General features: G+C 42.3%; 1 protein-coding gene across 1 annotated transcript in view; it reads right to left on the bottom strand.

Annotated features, from left to right (window-relative positions):
• The window catches only part of SRRM3 (serine/arginine repetitive matrix 3), a 70,202-nt gene that overhangs the window by 29,329 nt on the left and 21,119 nt on the right, over nt 1-19,754 (bottom strand). Inside the window, exons 3-8 of the mRNA XM_088152560.1 lie at nt 18,515-18,649; nt 14,205-14,285; nt 7,548-7,577; nt 5,582-5,650; nt 3,555-3,590; nt 2,293-2,343 (exon numbers count right to left, since the gene is read on the bottom strand). Coding sequence (XP_088008686.1) covers nt 2,293-2,343; nt 3,555-3,590; nt 5,582-5,650; nt 7,548-7,577; nt 14,205-14,285; nt 18,515-18,649 — 402 coding nt within the window. The remainder of the gene's footprint in view (nt 1-2,292; nt 2,344-3,554; nt 3,591-5,581; nt 5,651-7,547; nt 7,578-14,204; nt 14,286-18,514; nt 18,650-19,754) is intronic.

Below are 19,754 nucleotides of genomic sequence, written 5' to 3'. Positions count from 1 at the left end.
GATTTTAATGGAAAAAGTATTTAAATGCTTGTAATGAAACTCTTATGAAAATATGTAGCTTTAAATGTTGGAACAGAAAAGTAGGTACAAACAAAAAAACAAGTACGTATTCAGCAGCACAACCTACAAAGATGTTGGACTCTTGTCCAGAGGCTTCTGAACAAGAACAGAGGAAAAAAAATTCAGGGTCAGATTCTCTTCAGGGTCCTCGGGCAGCCAGGAGCTGATTAAGACAGGAAGAGGCAACAGCCTGAACCCCATTATGGCAGTGCCCCAAACCTGGAATTTAGGTGCTGGATTTGAAGATTTGCTTTTCTTCAAAAGGACTTCCCCAACCCACTATTTTTTTTTTAAAAAAAATCAGGCTGCAATTTTACCCCTGCTCCTTCTGGAGACTTCGCTCCACCATCAGTGATGCCTCCAGTCATCCTTAGAAGCTATACATGCACACATACAAACACACAACTATACAACTATACACATGCACATCTGAGCAGCATCCCAGAGGGGAAAAAATGTCCACCTCTGCCTTTAAGGCTGTATCATTTAGACTCCTATGGCATCTTTCTGCTTGTGGGATTGGCAGCAAACAGCATTTCATCCTAGGAGAATCTAGCAATTTTGGGACATAAGCAAGCAAATTCTGGAAGTGACTCTCCATTCCAGTCATTTTTTTTTCCCTGAGGGAACTATTTTGCTTCCCTTTTCATGGTGACATGAGTCAACGCTTTGTGATGACAGCAGCATCCTGCATAATGGAGATCAGCCTTCTTGGGTACCTAGAACCCCCTCCATCTTGCTGAGTGACCTACATTGCAGCCTCAGTGGCTATTCTCCAAGGCAGTGTTTCTCAACCTCAGCAAACTTTAAGATGTGTGGACTTCACCTCCCAGAATTCCCCACAGTTGAAATTCACACATCTTAAAGTTGCTGAGGTTGAGAAACGCTGCTCTAAGGCATTGTTCCTGCAAGCTCCATGAAGCATAGAATTCTCACAGCAGAATGCTGAAGAGGCTCAGTTTACTGCAGATTCCAGCATCCCCCATTCATTTACATCTTTCCCCCTTATTAGTAATGGGGTTATGTGTTAAGGAAACTCAGTGAGAAAAAAAAAAAAAGCTTGAAGTAACTGAGTAATCAATATTTTTTTCCTGCATTGCATGTGCTCCTCCTCCCACACCCAGGCAAATTATCATTCAAGAAGAATCTCAGTACTTCTGTGTGCAAATGCAGCAGAAGCGCTGTTCAGTGGGATTTTTTTTTTTTTTACAACTGTATGCATCTGGGGGTGAAAGCAATATGTAGAGGAACCCAAAGCAATCTGGATGCAGCACTTGAGACTAATTTTAGGAATAGGAACAGTAGAGAATTTCCAGTGTGGAAAGAAGGCAAGGTTGCAATCGCAAAACCTGGGGAGATGTGGAGTCCTTGGGGTTCTCTGAGCTTGGTTCTTTTCCAACCAAGCTCAGAGAACCCCAAGGACTCCACCGTTCAACCCTGAGCGACACATATTCACCTTTATTGGTACCTGGGGAGATGTTCAAATAAGGGGATGTTGCATCTTGGAAAATATTGGCCATATCTTCCTTAATGTTATTCTACCAAGTAGCAGCACAATGGCTTCTGCCAGGAATATTCCTTTATGGCAGTGTTTCTCAACCTGAGCAACTTTGTGGACTTCAACTCCCAGAATTCCCTAGCCAGGATGCTTAAAACAATAGTTTGACACAGAGACTGAAATGCTTTGAAGGAGACCTTTCAGCAAAGTTTCTTGCCCTGCCCCATGTTTCTATCTCACTCTCATTTTGTGTTCTGGCAACCTCTGTAAACTCTACTCCAGTATCAAAGTCAGCACTGCTACATCTGCTAATGCTATGTTCTTGGAGCCGACACAAGAAACAAGTTAACAGGAAGAAAAATAAATTATTGATGAATTAAAACTGTTTAAATCAGAGGTTTATGGAAAAAAACAGATTAAATTTGCATGATTTTAAAGGCTGTCTTAAAAGAAGCATTTCCCCACTTTCTGATATATAGGAAAAAGTGCCTCTTCTTGGATGAAGCACGCTTCTAACATCAGAGAGAATGCCTCTTCTCAAGTCTGGCATTTCCACTTCCTTCTTTTCTCCACAGGAAGGAATGCTTTTATTGGATGACAAAAAGACACCAACTTTATATCACATTTACCACCCAGATGCATTTTGTAGACTCCAACATCCTACCCTACCTATTTAGACTACTCTCTTGATTAAGAAATTTATAAGCATTGCAGGTTGACAATTGAAAACTCACCTTTTTCTGTCTTTGTTTTTCTCTTTCCTTTTGCTCTTGGGACTTCTGGACCTACAAGATAGCAGAAAACTGAATATTCAGGACAAGGAGAAAGGAAAAAGAAAGAGCACAGGTGGGCAAAACAAACAGAAGCAACAGGCACTTGGTTGGGCCTATTGATAATTTGCAGATAGTCCCGTCCCCTGAAGTCTTTTTTCTTCACTTACCAGATGCCATCCTGCCTCCCCACTCCACCCCAGCTTATTTTTACTAGGGTCCTTATGAAACTCCACTTCCCATTGTTCTGCACGTGCAGACCTTTTATGCTGCTGAAATGAATGGGGATGTGGTAGGCAGCAAGGAGAGCTGTGTGGGCAAAATACGTGACATGCAATTCCTCCATTATGGTTAGGTTCTTACGAGGTTGCTGTGGAGCTACGACTCTGGATTTTTCATTAGGATATCAAGATCAGATTTCTTGGCAGTTCTTATCACATCACCTGAGGGTTCCTTTCTGCCAAGTGAAGACGTTTTCCCATTGCTACCAGCTTTTGAATTTTGAATCTTTCACTCAGGATGGTAAGGGACCTACAGCCAGTGGTGTGCTAGAGCTGGCTTGTACCTGCTCATGAGAACTGATGGTTAAATTTTGGAGAATTTTGCAAGCTGGCTAAAAGTAGAGCTGAGCTACAACACTTAGTAAGCCACTTATTTGTTCTGCGCCTAGCAGCACAGTGTAGTGGCGGACATGGAGCTGGCAAAACCAGTTGTTATACATTTATCAGCACACCACTGGCTACAGCCCTAAAACTATCTTTGCTACAGTTCCTGGCCCATTTCAAAGCAATCTGTTTGAATATGCCATGCTGTTTTAAGCCCATCACAGGAAAAAGGAGTTAAATAATGTTCAAATAATTAAGATTAAATTAATCCTTGAACTACAAGGCACTTTACTGTCTATCTTGCTAACTATAAAGCAGGCAGCAGCACCTACTTGACCCTGGCTAAATTCAAAAGCTAAACAGGATTAGAGCTGGTTAGTACTTAAATGGGAGACCACCAGGAAGCTGGAAGAACCTTCCAGAAAAGGCACTGACAAATCTTTTCGGTGTTATTGCCAAGAAAGCATGGTTCCTCCATGTAATCACCAGGAATCAAGCTTGATCGGGGGCAGTGTTAATATCTATGGACCACAAGAGGAAAGGAGTGCTAGCCCTGGAGCGTGAAGCGTGAAAGCGAGAAGTGGGAACCGAAGGGGGAGAAAGCTAGACCGCCGCCCTCACCTGTGCCTCCTCTTCTTATGAGATCCAGATCCAGACCTGATGGGCAACCAACCAGAGGAAGACAAAGGGGAGGGAAAGGGAGAGGGATACGTTGTTTGAAACAGTCAGAGGATTAACAGCACAGCCAAATATCAACTGGAATGTTTAAAAGCCCTTTTCTCTATATTCCATCACATGACAATATGGCAGAAATGGAACCCAAGAGAGAGACAGCGCAGGTGTGGCAATGTTGACTCTGAATGACTGAGATTTCTAGATGAAGCTTTAGCTTTCTCTCAGAAGTGTGCACCATTTAATTGTGTCATATACCTATTGCAGTGTGTGTGTGTGTGTGTGTGTGTGTGTGTGAAGGAAGGAAGGAAGGAAGGAAGGAAGGAAGGAAGGAAGGAAGGAAGGAAGGAAGGAAGGAAGGAAGGAAGGAAGTCGCACACACTGTCTCATGTCAAGTGGCCTGCTTTTCATTGACAAAAATCTAATAAATTGGAGTTCAATCAGTAGCCAAAATCTCCTATTAATTATTAAATGTTACAAGATAGCTAAAGCTTGCAAGATCCTATTAAAGTACAGACAGATCTTGCAAGCTTTGGCTATCTTGTAACATTTTGCCCTTTTTTTTTTCTTACATTGTGAAATAACTATAATTTTTTTTAAAAAATAGGGCGGTCATTTGTCTCCCTAATATTACCAGCCCTTCAGTCTACCTGCCTTCCTTAATCTAGTGCTTTCTGGGTAAGTTAATGCATTTCTGGCCAAGTGGCTGGGCATCCTAGGGATACTGTCCAGACTGTTAAGAGGACACTAAATTGGGGGAGGTTGACCCTTTGTAGCTTTTCTGAGTCTTTGGCATCAGTGGCTCCTTTGGCCTTTTAGATGTCAGAAGGCTGGATCAGCACCGTTTTCCTTAATGGCAAAAGTTGAGTTACAGCTGCTCCTCAAACCAGAGATACATTATCTCTTCCAATAAGTCCCTGAAGTATACACTATTTTCCTATATTCGACATTGTATAAAAATTCCTGTGTGTACTTTGATTGTGTATATATGCGTATCTCTCTCTCTCTCTCTGTGTGTGTGTGTGTTCTCCAAATCCCATCCCACTTCAGTGCGACCGAGAAACTAAATCCAAAGTGTGAATATGAGAAAGGGAATGTTTTGACAATCTGCACCCAAACCCAAACTTTATGAAGGCCATAAAAGCATTAAAAAAACATAAAAGCATAAAAGCATAAAAAGAAATGCTACCATAATTCTGGTGGGAGTGAATTTGGGTTTTTCACTGCAGTCTGTGGTAGCCAAAGATCAGCAGGAGCCTTTTTATTTTCAGATTAACAAATTTTATTAAAAGGCATAAGCTTTCGTGAGCTGCAGCTCAGTGCACCGGATTTACAGAGTGGCTAAACTGTTGTAGGATTTAAACTGGGATGCTGGGGGAAGGAGGAGAAGAGAGGGTAGTTATACAGATGCAGGCTACATGTTAGACAGCCAGGTTACCAATACATTAACAAATGCCATGTGTTACATGGTACATTGAGCTGGCTTTTTAAAAGTTAAGAAAGAAGACAAGAATTCTCTTTCTGAGATTTGTAAAGTACATGCAATTCTATCTCCATCCAAGCCTGACAAAGTTCTTTGCAACCAAAATAAACACTTGCTCATTTGGCTAAATTGGAAATCTGTCCCCAAAAGCAGACAATTTAAATGGGAGAGATTTCCTTTGGCCTGTTAATCCCTCGTGAGGTTACCTTTGGAGTGACCGGATGCACTAATCCGTCCAGCCCAGGGTTTCTCAACTTTAATATGCTTGGACTTCAGCTTCCAGAATTCCCCAGCCAGCTGAGGAATTCTGGGAGTTGAAGTCCACACATTTTAAAATTGCTGAGGTTAGAAAGTCTAGGCCAGCCCAATGTTTTCTTTGCCACCCTCAATCTCTCACGGAGAAAGAGCTATACCTACTGGCCAGATTCTTTTCAACTGGAGATACACGAGAACGTGCTCAGCCACTGAACGAAGAGGTAGCAAAACAGATTACCTGTCTCTCCGGTGTTTTTTCCCACTTTTCTTCTTCTTCTCCTTCCGAACCGGGGAAGAGCTATCCCCACTGTAAGCAATAACAAGCATTAGATGTTAGTTAGTAAAAGGTAGGAAGGAAGAAGTCAAGGCAGGGGGTGATTAAGATGTATGTATCTATGAGTTCGAAGGACAAAAAGCGCATTATATAAAGTGCTGCCGCTCTTTTAAGAATATATATTGGCATTATAACTGCCAGAATGTCCAGTCATCATAGGAGTTGCAGTCCCCACACGACTGAGAGGGGCAGGAAGAAGGGCACCAAGTTGGAGAAAATTAATGATCACACACACATGTACACACACAATCACAAAACCTCATAGATCAGGGGTCCTCAACCTTGGTGACTTGAAGATGTGTGGACTTCAATTTCCAGAATTCTCCAGCCAGCCATGCTGGCTGGGGAATTCTGGGAGTTGGTCCACACATCTTCAGGTCATCAAGGTTGAGGACCCCTGTCATAGATGTACTCCTCTATATTCCCATGCAAGGGGATTTCTTAGTAAATCCCAGCTGGGGCTTTCTGATCTGAGCTACAAAATTCTGGATCAGTGGTGTCTGGGTTGGTGGGGTGTCAAAAAAGGCAAGATCGCAAGAGTGTCACAATGCAAGCCCCACCTCTTTTATACAGTACATGTGGATGTGTATGCAAAAGGGACAGGGCTTGCATTGCCATGTACCTTCCTCCATCTTGCCTTTTTAGACATACACATGCCACCGCTGCTCTGGACAACTGCTAGATACTAGCAAAGAAGTATAGGAAACTGGAACTGCTTGATGACACCTAGTGGTCACCTGAAATTGTGCAACCCAGATCTGGTAACTCTATTCCTACCTCTATGGTATTGTACAGGTAGTCTTTGACTTACGACCATTCATTTAATGACCATTGAAAGTTATGACAGTGCTGAAAAAAGTAACTTATGACTGTTCCTTGCACTTATGACCATCGTCGCATCCCTGCGGTTACATGATCAAAATTCAGGTGTTTGGCAACTGGCATGTATTTACGATGGTTGCAGCATCCTGGGGTCACATGATCACCATTTGCGACTTTCCCAGGGGGCCTCTGACAAGCAAAGTCAATGGGGGAAGCCAGATTTGCTTAACGACAACATGATTTGCTCAATGACTGCAGTGATTCGCTTAACAACCAGGGCAAAAAAGGTAAAATCAGGCACAACTCACTTAACGACTGTATAACTTAGCGGCAGAAGTTCCAGTCCCAATTGTGGTTGTAAGTCGAGGACTACCTGTATATCAAATTTCCTTACAGAAGTCCTGACTTTTAGGATACCTCCACCACCTTAGCATGTAATTATGAGTGTATTGTATTGTTAGCTCTATAACATCTCTGTAACAGTTGTTAGTGATTGGAGAATTCCACCATTTGAAGATTTTGGGGGAAAACAAATGTGTGCAGGAGGGGGTTTGCTTCAGGGTCTCCAGCCCTAGTCCTATCCTTCCTTTCCTGTTGGATACCTAATCTGTAAGGGAAATTCATAAAGAAGAACTCTTTTGCAACAATCTCATGATAGGTCATGCATTTCTGGGAAATGCTCTCCCCATTCAAGAGGGATAGGATATTCACCTACTCCTCTGAAAATGTTTTATTTTTGCAAAGGACAAATTGCTTCACAAAAGTTGAGGGGGAGTGTATGATCATATGTAGGTATGTTTTCCAGAAGGACAAGAAAATTAAAGGGTACAAATTAAAGGATACCAACTTAAACCAAAGGGTCAGATTAACCAATAAAAGAATTCCCAGTTATTTTCAAAACCTCAGAAAGAGCCAGGAGCAAATACATGGGAATAAAGAATTATGGACAGGTTTTTCACCTCCAGGTTTCAGGTCACTGGAAAAAACAAAACACAATATCAATTCTGTTGCCCCCCCCCCCACCGCCCCCAAAATACCCAAGACTCACCTACGCTCCGATCCAGGTTTCCTTTTTTTGCTGAGGTTGCAAAACAGAAACAGACAAGGCAGAGGTTAAGGAAAATCTCTTCCTAAAGAAAGTTTCGGAAAAGGACCAGCTCCTTAAATTGGGTTTGGCATAAGATGGGAATTTCTCCTTCTCTCGTCATCCTGCAGGTTCTATTTATTAACTTTCTACAAATTCTGTCATCCTGCAGAAGCTCCGAATAAACCCGCAAATATCCAAAGGATCTTGGGCTTCTTGAACAAGTTATTAGCTCGCAATAAGGTGAAAATAGGCTTCAGAAGCTGAAGGTCCTGTCTGAAGGAAATCCTCAGAGATACAGAAGGATTTTGCAGCATTGCTAGGTGACAAAGCATAACTGAAATGCAAAGTAGCCGATCATCTTTCAGCCTAATTTTTGTGTGAACCCAACCACTTGTTCAGTTTTTGATCCAGCATGTGGTGCACATACTGGAAATTGGGCTAAAATCATGGGATTAAGTTATCCATGGGGAAGTGTGACGTAGAAACACAGTCAATCTAGAAGACTTTAGTTCAGTGTTTCTCAATCTTAGCAACTTTAAGATGTGTGGGCTTCAACTCCCAGAATTCCCCAGCCAGCATGGTTAGGGTTAGGGTTATGGCTGGCTGGGGAATTCTGGGAGTTGAAGTGCACACATCCTAAAGTTGCTAAGGTGAAGAAACACTGCTTTAGTTAGTTAATTATTTAGTATCCTATGCTTTTCTCCAAGAAACTCAGGGAATTTTGCATTTTCCCCTCCCAACAATTAACTGAAAGCTTCCTTGTCCACTTCATGAGTGAGCAGCATTTGGAATCAGGATGTGTGTCAGATCTGATACTCTTGCCCACCCAAGGAGCCTGATCTCCCAGGCTGAGCTTCCTATCGCTCCTGTGAAGCGGTAGGATCTGAAGCCCTCCCAACAGGGAGCCAACCCGGGCTGCTGACCGTCTCGAGTGCTCCCATAGCCAGGGTTGTAATCCATTTGCTGAAGGCAGCACTGGGAGGAGAATCAGAGTCTCCTGCTGCAGGGTGTTCTTCCCAAGACAGACACATGCAGGAGGAAAAGAAATCTCTCCTTTCTTGAGGAGCTGGATTTCTGGCCTTCTTACTCTCCGCTTTTGCCCAACCACCAATTGGGTTAATCAGGACGTTCTGCGGAGCGTGGTCTAAAGAGTCAAGATGGTGGCCACGACGTTGTGATCAAAACTTCATCCATTTTTTATGTGTGTTACATGTGGGATGCCCAAAAAAACAGGTGGAGTTTCAAGGACAGTGAGATTCTCTGCAGAGACAAAGGGCGAGCTTTCCAGGGCGATGAAAGATTTCCATGTTTCTCTCTCACCCTTATGCCACATTCCCTCAACGGGATGCTCCGTTTCAACTATTTGGAGACTCCGCCTCTCAGAATTCCCAACCACCTCAATGCATCTGGTAATCTGAGATAATCTTTTTTGCTTTCACGTCCTCCCTTCCTTTAATGCAAAGTAGTATTAAAAAAGAAAATAACCACGGGAGCTCCTATCTTCCCTTTCTTTGGGTTGCATCTTTCAGGTTCTCCACATGCCACCCTCTATGGCTCGGTATTATTTATTTTAGGGTACCTCTGGCAATGTGCCAAAGCTAAGGCAGACTTTCTTCTTTGGGTTGAAGATATGCTAGAAGATGACAGATGTTTTATGCTCAGACATCCTTTCTCTAAAAAGAGCTTTATGATTTCAAATTGCCCACTTAGGTGGCATCTTAGCATTTCACAGCCTGGGTTTATAGACACGTGTGCCAGAAATGAGGTAGATCCATTGCCTCCTGCTCTGAAAGTAAATTTCCTCAGCAACTGTCTGCAATCTCAGCACTCCAGGATGCGTTTGACAACAGCACCCATCACCAGTGCCAACTAGCCATGCTGGCAGAGGTTAAGAATGTGGTAATACAAAGATTTCCAGAGGAAGTCTGCTCTAGCAATTGTCTAGAACTGCTGTGCTGGATCTGGATCTTGAGGAACACGTTTTGAGCACGGAGACCCTAAAAATCAAAACTCTAATAGTAAAACACAAGGATGGAGTCAGGAACCTGAAAATAAGATTTCATCCCACATTTGATATGGGATATTTTAATTCCTGTTGGATGCATGCTATTTTCCCTGAATGGTATTTAATGCAGTTCTCTTTGTGACTGATTTCTTAGCTTTCTTTTCTTTTGTTTCAAACTCTGCTTATGTCAGGCCCAGCCCAAGAACAACGGTGAAACAGTCCAGTCGAGTACGGTTCCTTTATTTGCTTATGCCTTATAGACAGAATCTTGCCAAACTAGATCTGTACTATAGCAACTGGTGGATACACCCTGGGAGATTCCAGGGAGGGTCTATCCTGAACCCCTTTCGCTTCCCACACTCCCCTCGAGGACTGCATTGTCTCTTGCCTCCTTTCCCCTCCTGGAATGCCCCCCTCCCTCCTGATAGCCTTGATCTCCCACCTCACTCTCCTCCTTGTAGATCCATTCCATCACAACTTATTAAGGTATTGCATGTCATCTAGAGCTGGCTCGGCAATTGAAGCAGCTTATAAATTGATTCAAGAAATCTGGAGGTTGAGTCATGGCAACTGGACTTCTTTTCTTAGGAACAGTAGGAGGACAGGGCTGTGGGAACAAAGTGCTTCCGCCTGAATGAAATTCTTTGTAGAAGTCCTGGTCCATCCCTCTCACTTTGTCTGCCCGTGAGGGCCGTTGCTGTATTGTTGCAGCACTCAGAACCCAAGGCGCTAATGGAAGGCCTGGTGCCATCTAAAGTTGGAAGGGAGATGCAACAAGATGGATGCTACTCTGCCAAAACGTAAGGGAAACCTGACACTTACAGGAATTCCACCAGGATTCACCAGGGCAGCGCTATATTTCACCCGGTTGAAGACCTGTCAGCTGCCACTTTTATTTTGCTCCCTGCCCATGATTCAGGGTCATTTCTTTTTAAAACAAAAGTTATTTGTGGATGCAATTAATGTTGCTTTAATGCACTTAGGAGGTTATAGTTTGAAGGAACATCATACAGCAGGTGCTGTAAATGCTCAGAAGGGATATAAAAAACTGCCTAGGAATTTAGGAACCTGTGGAGAATTAAATTTTGCAAATCTTCCTGAAAGCTGCCTTAATCTGCATTTCACTAATTAACATGCAGATTGGAAGAGAAGGAGAAGGAGAAGGAGAAGGAGAAGGAGAAGGAGAAGGAGAAGGAGAAGGAGAAGGAGGAGAAGACGATTAAGCTGCTAAAATGGTTAAAATAGTTGTTCAAATGCAGGAGGAAAAAATGACCAACACATCACTGCTATAAATGCTCAAAGTCTTTTTAAAATCCCTGGAGAGATCTGAAGGGAGGATTTTAATTGAAATCTGTTGTTCCTATCCTCCTTCCCCCAACCCATTTCTCCACTTTTTCCTCACTTCATGCTGGGTGAATATATATTTTTTCTCCATTGTCTTTGTCCTTTGAAGCCAGTGGCCCAATATAACGGCATGTGTGTAGAAACCCCACTAACTCTTGGTATCGCATTCTAGCTGTACCACTTGGAATGAAAAGCGTCCATCGATTCAATCATTTCAAACTCCGAAATGCTGTATTTGCGGACAGAGCTTCCAGGTGAGGGTTGAGGCCAGCGGAAGTAGGGGGGGAAATTCAAGATGGTGGATGCAAACAAATCCACCTTGACTTTTTTGACATCCTCTCCCCCCACGATATCCTGCTTGGCGGACACCAAGCAAGCAAGACCCATAGAAGAAGCAGACTGAGAAGGACAGGTCAAGCCACAGTTCCTCCATTTAAGTGCCTCGCTCCCACTTGCTGGGTCTAAAAAAGCCTACCCTTTAAAATGACCCTTGTGCTCTGAGGAGAAGAACACGACTAAACAGAGGACGCGGAAGGCTGGTGGGAAGGAGAAGGAAAGGAGGTGGGTGGCGCCCTCCTTGGTCTACCCTGCCTTTTGCAGAGTAGCTGGCTGAAGTTCACTGTCAGGCTGGAAATACTACTGAGACAGCAGGGCAGCCATTCATATTAAAATAGATCTGTGACATGGACACAGGTTGGTCTTTACGTTGGGTGGGAGAAACTGGGGATGTCAGCTGTGGTTGTGGTATCCTTAGCACCTCATTTTGATCCATTTCAGGCTAATGTATGGGGCCTCAGCCTTAATTGCATCATGAAGATCCGGGACAGCCCCACTGCTGCCTGAAAATGTCTAAGAACTGGGGAATTTCTTCCTGATGGCTAGCAAAACTGAAAAAGTGTGCAAAATGTAATGTGGCAAATTGCATTTCTCTCTCACGCTTGCATCATGACTAATGGAGCATATGAGATGCTTCACGACATCTCATATGCTCCATCTTGCATCTGGCATCCTCTTGAGATATTGGAACTGCCACTCCCTGAATTCCCAGCTAGCAATCCCAACACATCTGGTAGCCAACAGCTGGAGGAAGGATGCTTTTAGAAATAAGGGTGATAGGCTGCCCTGTTCTGCAGGTAATCTTTTGCACTCCATGCACAACCACTCCTGTTGCCCTTCCTTCCTTCCTTCCTTCCTTCCTTCCTTCCTTCCTTCCTTCCTTCCTTCCTTCCTTCCTTCCTTCCTTCCTTCCTTTCTTCCTTCCTTATTTATACATCAGATTTATATAGCCGCCCATCTCACACAAAGTGACTCTGGGCACTGTACAACAATTAAAATAACAAGTGAATAAAAACAGACATTATAAAAAGATAAAACACTATTATTAGAATAAAAATATCTTCACACATTTAAAAAAATAGATTTTAAAATATGCAAACCCCACGGAGAGAGCAGAATATCAGTTACAGTGGAACCATCTAAGAATGTCTCTGGTTTACAAAGACACAACCAGGTCTTGAGGGATTTCCTAAATGACAGCAGGGAAGGGGCGAACCTCATTCCAGGAAGAAGAATGTTCCACAAGGAGGGAGCCACCGCAGAGAAGGCCCACCTCCTGGGACCCACCAAGTGCATGTCCCTGGCCAATGGAATGCGAAGCATTGCCTTCCTTCTTCAGTGGTCATGAATTAGGTCTAGTGCAAAGGACATCATGCTCAAATGTACAGGGAACCTCCTAGAGGCCCAGCTCTTTCTAACAAGGCAACAAGGTCAGGTAATCCTTTGGCGGCCCCTTCACAGAAGTCCAACCATTCTCAGATGCTACTGATGCAAGATGTTCTGCTATCTGAAGCAAGAGTGAGATGCCATCCTCCCACCCCATTCCATGTACGGAAGGCCATTTGACTGGTAAGGGAGCCCTAATGAATTTGTATAAAATGACATTTAGATTTATATCCTGCTTATCCGGCAGAAATTCAAGGCTCCGGCAACAGAGTAGCATTTTTGCCCAAAGCTGAGGGCAACAATCTAGTTTAGGAGATAACGGCTCTGTTTCCATGAGATAGAACAGCTTGGGAAGTGAGAGATCATCTAGACAGCTCATTCCTGTAATCTCCTAACATTTCTGCTTCAGGTGATGGCTTCCCTTTGCTTCTGTAGAGCTACAGAAATTGCTTGGGGATGGACGTTACGGTAGGTGGGGAAGCCAATTGCCCTTTCAGGGGGCCTACAACAAAACTTTTCCAGGGCAATTTGGGAGCCCTTCACAACCTTTAGCCACCTGGTGGTTCTTCTGCTCTAAAATACATGTTTTTTTATGGGAAAAACTTTATTTGGCATAGGCAGGGGGGTTCCTTCCAGTTTAGATACAGTTTTCAAGGTGGAGTTTTCTCAGGGACTGGAGTAGAAGAGGGAAGGATTAAAAGTCTCATTTCGCTCCATCTCGCAGCATTCATATCCATAGTGCTTCCTTTGTGTGTGTGTTGTTAATATTGATGCTACCAGATCTGGGCTGCAGAAAACCAGATGACCCCTAGATGGTAGCAAAAAGATACAGAACACTCTAACCCTTTTCTGCCATCTGGTGATTATCCTGATTTAGGCAGTCCAGATCTAGTAGCTCTATTAATATGCATGCTGAAAATAAAGGGCCATTTAATGTCATATCTGGATTGCCCACAAGATGGCGACCATGGAGGTCTATTTAAACACTTTGTGTTCTCTAGATGAAGAAATGTGAAGAGTGGAATCAGCACATCAGCCAACATTTCCAGCTAACTAGGGAGTCTAATTGCCCCGTGGTCAGGCAATACAACCTCCCTAACTTCCCTAACTCAAGCTCTCAAGATGCTTTAGACCAGTGTTTCTCAACCTTGGCAACTATGACTTCCCTAAGGTCTAGATCATTGGGAAGATGTAGCCCATTGCATTTGGAGAGTACCAGGTCAGAGAAGACTATCAAAGTGTTGATTCATCTAGCCTGTATAGTCTATTCTGACTGGCAGCAGTATAAAACTATTTTCAATGCCAAAATGCAAACAAGCTCTGGATGGTGGTACAGATACAGAAAACTCTCTTTCCCGCCATCTAGGAGTCATTCTGATTATTGCAGCCTAGATCTGGAAGCCCTAGATATCGCCCTAGCTAGAGATGCCAGGAATCGCACTTAGAATTTAAATGCGTAAATGAAGCAGCTGGATTGGATAGCCCCAGATTCAAGTCATACGCCTGCATATTCCCCTCCAGACATAAGTTCCATTGGAGAGACTCACCGGTTTCGTCGGTGACCTGATTTTTTTTTCTTTTTCTTCTTTGGTGGTGGAGAGGTGGAGCTACTGGACTGTCTCTTCAGCCTAAGGAAGAAGAAGGGAGTACAGTTGTAGAAGACATTCACCATTTCTTTAACAATTTCTCAGAGGGCCAATCTGCGAAACAGCAGAAGAGAAGATATGTCTGAATCTGGACTGCATACTCATGCCTAAATACTCATCTATACCAACCACTAATTAATTTCCTGGCATGCTACATTGGTTTTATTTTCATTTGCAAGTCTATTACCTTATGTGATCCCTCCCCCAATCCCCACTACTATCTAACTGATACAGTACAAGCCTGAAACAGATGCACTAGTTCACCTGCTTAAGTTTTCTCAACCAAATCATCAGGGCTAGAAGGGATCCGATGGAGATGCTACCTAGCCGGGTCATGAAACGTTTGCAAGAAAACAAGCAAGCTCAGAGAACACCAAGGACTCCACAGTTCAACCCTGAGCTACACATATTCTCTTCTATTAACCAAATCATGTCTGTGAACCTCCCTGTGCCCACCATCTTTAAATTCCTAAGGTGCTTGGGATCCAAATATCATTCTATGTTGACGGAAGGCATCTTCTGAAACTGTTTCCCAAGTGAACCAGCAGGCCTGTACCATACTTGCAGATAAGAGTTTCTCTAATTCTGCATCTCAAAAAAGGAATAAGAGAAATATATTTTTCTAATTGTGCCCTCTGCCCCAAATTCCAAAGCTATACAACACACTATTTCTAAATAAAAGTGAATGTCAAAGCCAGTTGTTCTTTGGATAGATATTCTGTTCCCCAAGTTATGTATTTGCATTATTAGTGGTCTATTCCTGCATACTTTCAGTCCACGTACAATGGCTGATTCAAGACAAACATAAATGAATTGGAATGACAGATACCCAGAATTCTCAGCAGTGCTAACTTGGAATTCTGGGAATTTTAGTACCTCTCCAGGGTGCTTAGGGAAGGGGGAAGCTGCAGTAAAACAAATGAAATAACAGGTTCCAATACAAAAAAATTATAGATGCATAAAAGGGAACTCCAGCAATCCCAGAAGAGTAGAAAGAGAGATCTCAAACACTTTTGGAGCAAAGACAAACATAATAATGTCTGCTTTAAAATAAAGCTTAGACACATAATGTGAAAAGGGGTGTGTAAACAGAAAAGGCATCGCCTGGTTTTAGAAAGATATGTTTGCAGTGGTTGAAAATACATCTTTATCTTTGCCGCTACCTATATTTCAAGCCAGAGGGGATGCTTGTCCATTTGAAGAAGACCCTCAGTTGATGGTTTTAAGCTACTTCTGGGAAAGGTTTTCCCTCACAGGGTCCCTCAGCAATTGTCTTGCTGCCTTCCCTTACGGAATCGTCTCTCTAAAGAGGTAATATATTAATATTACATTTTTATCGTAGTTTCAAGCTTCCTGGTATATAAAAAAATAATTATTTCTACTTCTTGTCTGCTGTTCCAGAACATGCATCAGAAGGGAAGCCACAGAGAAGTGTTTAAAATAAAAATGCCTATATATGAATGTATCTGTGGGTGTTGGTGGCAGCAGCATTTTTATAGCACTCTTAGTAAGCTCTCTGGGTGATGCAGGCAGAAATTAAAACCATAAAATAGAAAAATGGAAAACAAAGGTAAGATTAAAAGCACATTAAAAGAGCAGCGAAACTCAGCCAGCAGCAGTAGAGCCTAAGGTATCTGCAGCACTAAATAAATAAAAGTGGGTCCCTTTACAGGGAGTGCAGATAGGATGACTTCATTTATTTCACAAAAAGGGTCTCGTGTGCCTGAATTGCATATTTCTTCATATCACCGTGAGGGATAAATCAGAGAATGACCTGAATTAAATGGAAAGCTATAAGCCTCAAAATTGTCAGGGCCTTTTTCATATGGAATTAACTGCCGGGTAAAATTATTGGTCCTTAAAATTGCTGGACGTGGAAGCCTAGAATTTTGCATTGGATTCATGCAACACACTAAGTCCTAAAGAGGAAGGGGGCAACAAAACACAAGGACAGTGTTCACACAGCATAATGTTATGCTCCTCCAAAATCCCATCTGACAGCTTCACGCAACGGCGTGCTTCGCACAACATGCTCCAACCATGGCTGAGTTTCCACAATACCCTCAACCACAAATGCTCAACTTTATTTTAGCATAGTCTAATCTGTTGTGTGAACCCGGTCCCTGAGTTGGAAAGGTCTTGAAATATCATACTATCTAAGCCCTGCCAATGACTAACTCATCACTGCAGAATCCTTGGTATTTGATCATCCAGCCTGAAGAATCTGTAGCAAAGGTGAGCCTGGAGCAATCTCACATGCTGGAAAGTTAAACCATTTTTTCTTGTAATTTGCTGCGGAACAAGACGTTTGGGAGCAAAAAGTGGTTAATCGCTGCTGTAAGAGCAATTCTTTTTCCTTACTAGGAAAGGAGGAAGAAAAAGATCCAAGGGAGGAAAAGGGTCGGTGTTTGGTGGAAGAAAGAAAAAGAAAGGCAGAATCAGATGTGGTGTAGAGGGAATTCCAGGGGCATCTGAAGGGTGTGGTCAAAAACTTCATGGTGACCTCAATTGTGTGATGCACATAAAAACCAGGCAGAACTTCAATTGCACTGACATCTTGGCCATCTTGACTTTTTTCCACCACACCCTGCAGACATCCCTGGAGAATTCTCTTAAATTCATCCCTCTACAATGATGAAAAGGCCCTTACATAATCAGTACAGAAGGTGGATACCCACTAGACCATGATTTGAGGTTATATTGCTGGTTACATTTGTACAATTTATTCTCCATTCAAGTACTTTGTCATTAGAAGCTTGCCCCAACAGCACAACAGAGGTGTGTGAATAGCAGCATGTTGGCTGCATTCGTACAACACGTGGACCTGGTTAAAAACCTAACAGCCACATTTGCAGGAATCTTCATTTCTTTTGTGCTTTAGCGTGTTGCATAAACCCAGCCTGTTCAGTTCATTTGTGCTCTATGTAGGGGAATCAGGTTATTCATATAGTGTGAAGCAGCCTGTACCGTATGTAATTAATGTGGCCGCTGGGGGATTAATCAGGTCATTGCAGTCTAGTCTCCTGAGTGCTGGCAACTTTGTCAGAAGACAATAAAAAAGATTAAGATATGTTTGGTTTTGGCCAGGGAGGAAGACTGTATTCCCCAGATTAAAACAGGTAGTGGTATCTTACCAGAGAGATGCATCAAGAAGATACATCTGGATATTCTGAGCAAGAACTAGACAGTCCAGAGAAAAAAGGTAAAATACGATTAAGAACTTAGAGGGTTTTATCTTGCTAGATGAGGGCATTCATTGTGGGGGATAAAAAGTCAAGGTAGCAGCTATAACCACACAAAGACCCACCCCTTTCTACACGTGTGTAGCATCAATGTACATATAAAAGGGTCGGGGCTCTAACTGGCACTCCCCTCCCCATGGACAGTCCCACTGCTACAATGTCATCTTTTGTTTTTTTCTCCAGGCCAAACATATCCAACTCCTTCAACTTTTCAACACAGAAAATAAATAACTAGCAGATCTAGTCCCATGGTGTTGCACAGAAGGCTGGTCCTGAACAAGGGCAAGGAGATAAAACAACAAGAAACGTTACCACTCTCACAATTTCCAAAATCACAACAAACTTGGTCTCCCAAAGTCAAAAATTCCAACTGACAGCTGAAATTTGAGCCTTTGTGTTAGCTAGCATTGAGATGTCACTGGTGGATGTGCGGGCTTATCCTAAGAAAAGTAGAAGAATCAGATTTTCTACCAGTATTTACTACAAGTATGGTTTCCTCTGTTTGTCAGGAAGCTAGTATTTCATTCCAAAATTTCACTGTGAAAAAAACTATTCCCAGGCAAATTGGCTCAGCTGCTCAGTCTGTTTCCTTGACTTGCTCACTTTAACATCTAAGCAACCATTTGTGTGTAGCACAGGAATTGTTTTTTATCTGTTTGGTTGTTCTTGTTTGGCAGAGGCAAATCCATAGTTGCCATCTGAAGTGAACCAACAATAAAGCTCTTATCTGTAAGATTAAGCTTTGTGTTCCAAAAGGGTTCTGATTAAACTTCAGGGAACATTAAGATCTTGCTAGAAAATCAGTGCACCTTAGTGATGAAAGAGCTGCCCATGGAGCCTCTACTGCAGGGTTTCTCAACCGTAGCAACTTGAAGATGGGTGGACTTCAACTCCCAGAATTCCCCAGCCCACCCATCTTCAAGTTGCCAAGGTTGAGAAACACTCTCTACTGATATCCTTGAAACTCACCTGTATTCCTGGTGACTTTTGTCATATTGGTAACAGTCAGTTGCACAGTCACACTGCAGTGGGCAACCTTCTTCATACTCTGCGTACTGTATGGCGTATTCTTCTCCGTCCACCATCTGATGATTTTCTATCACTCTGTCCAAGAAAAAAGGAGGGAAACAGTGCTCTGCTTCAGAGCTTACCCGTATATCTGGTATTACGGGGAAAGCCCCATTCTGAACATTTATTTATTTATCTATCTATTTATTATTTATATATCACATCTATAGAGCCGCCCGTCTCACCGAAAATGACTCTGGGCGGCGTACAACAATCAATAAAATAACAAGTGAATAAAAACAGGCATACAAAAGGATATTATTAAAATAAAAACATTATCTGATTTGAATATGATTTTATGCATGCTTGCCTTGGGTTCTTTGTGGGTTTTACGGTGTGCATATTGTCAAACACCGTACAAAAGTAATTTCATTATTACTATGTGCTACAGTCACATCAAAACTGTATTTTTGTAATGTTTCCCTGTGTGTGTGTGTGTAGGTAGGTAGACAGACAGACAGACAGACAGACAGACAGACAGATAGATAGATAGATACACACACACACAAACACACATAACCACTTTAATTATGAGGGAAAATGGAGAGATTGAGCAAATTTCAGTCTTTAGCAAATTTGCAGGGATCAATATATTCCTAGTTCAGGTTAATTTCGCACATACTCATAAGTCTGTCCACTCCGTTTTTACTTTTATGGGTGGAGTGTATATTTTTCTAAAATGCATTTGAAAAGTTGTATTTAAGTATGTTTTTGAAGAAATTATCTTTCCAAATCTCCTTAAGTGTATGCCTGTTGTTGAAATGTATGTTTTAAAATATTTTAAGGTATCTGAGTATTACATCACGAAATCTGGGGAAAGTCTTCACCCAAAGGATAATTACTTTCTACTGACAACTCACATTGGAATTTACACAATTTAGAAATGCACAAATATTAAATGAATTGAGCGCTTTTATAAAAAAATGTAGGAATATATATCTAATAATATTACTTGCATTTTGGAACAATCAGCTTGAAAGATCTGCTTTTGTGACCCAATGGAAGTTTGCCTTAATGAATGTAACATTTGTTGTATTTTACAGTTGCTGTTTCTACACATTTATAAACAGTGCAGCAATAATTCTAAAATGAGAAAAAGATCTCAACTAAAGAGAACGGTCAGGGGAACTGAAGTTGCCCA

This window comes from Python bivittatus, unplaced genomic scaffold (genome assembly GCF_059951505.1).
Source record: "Python bivittatus isolate LINGU-HERP-01145 unplaced genomic scaffold, Pbiv_v1 ctg000690_np1212, whole genome shotgun sequence".
Lineage (NCBI taxonomy): Eukaryota > Metazoa > Chordata > Lepidosauria > Squamata > Pythonidae > Python > Python bivittatus.
This window is presented reverse-complemented; position numbering and strand designations above follow the sequence as displayed.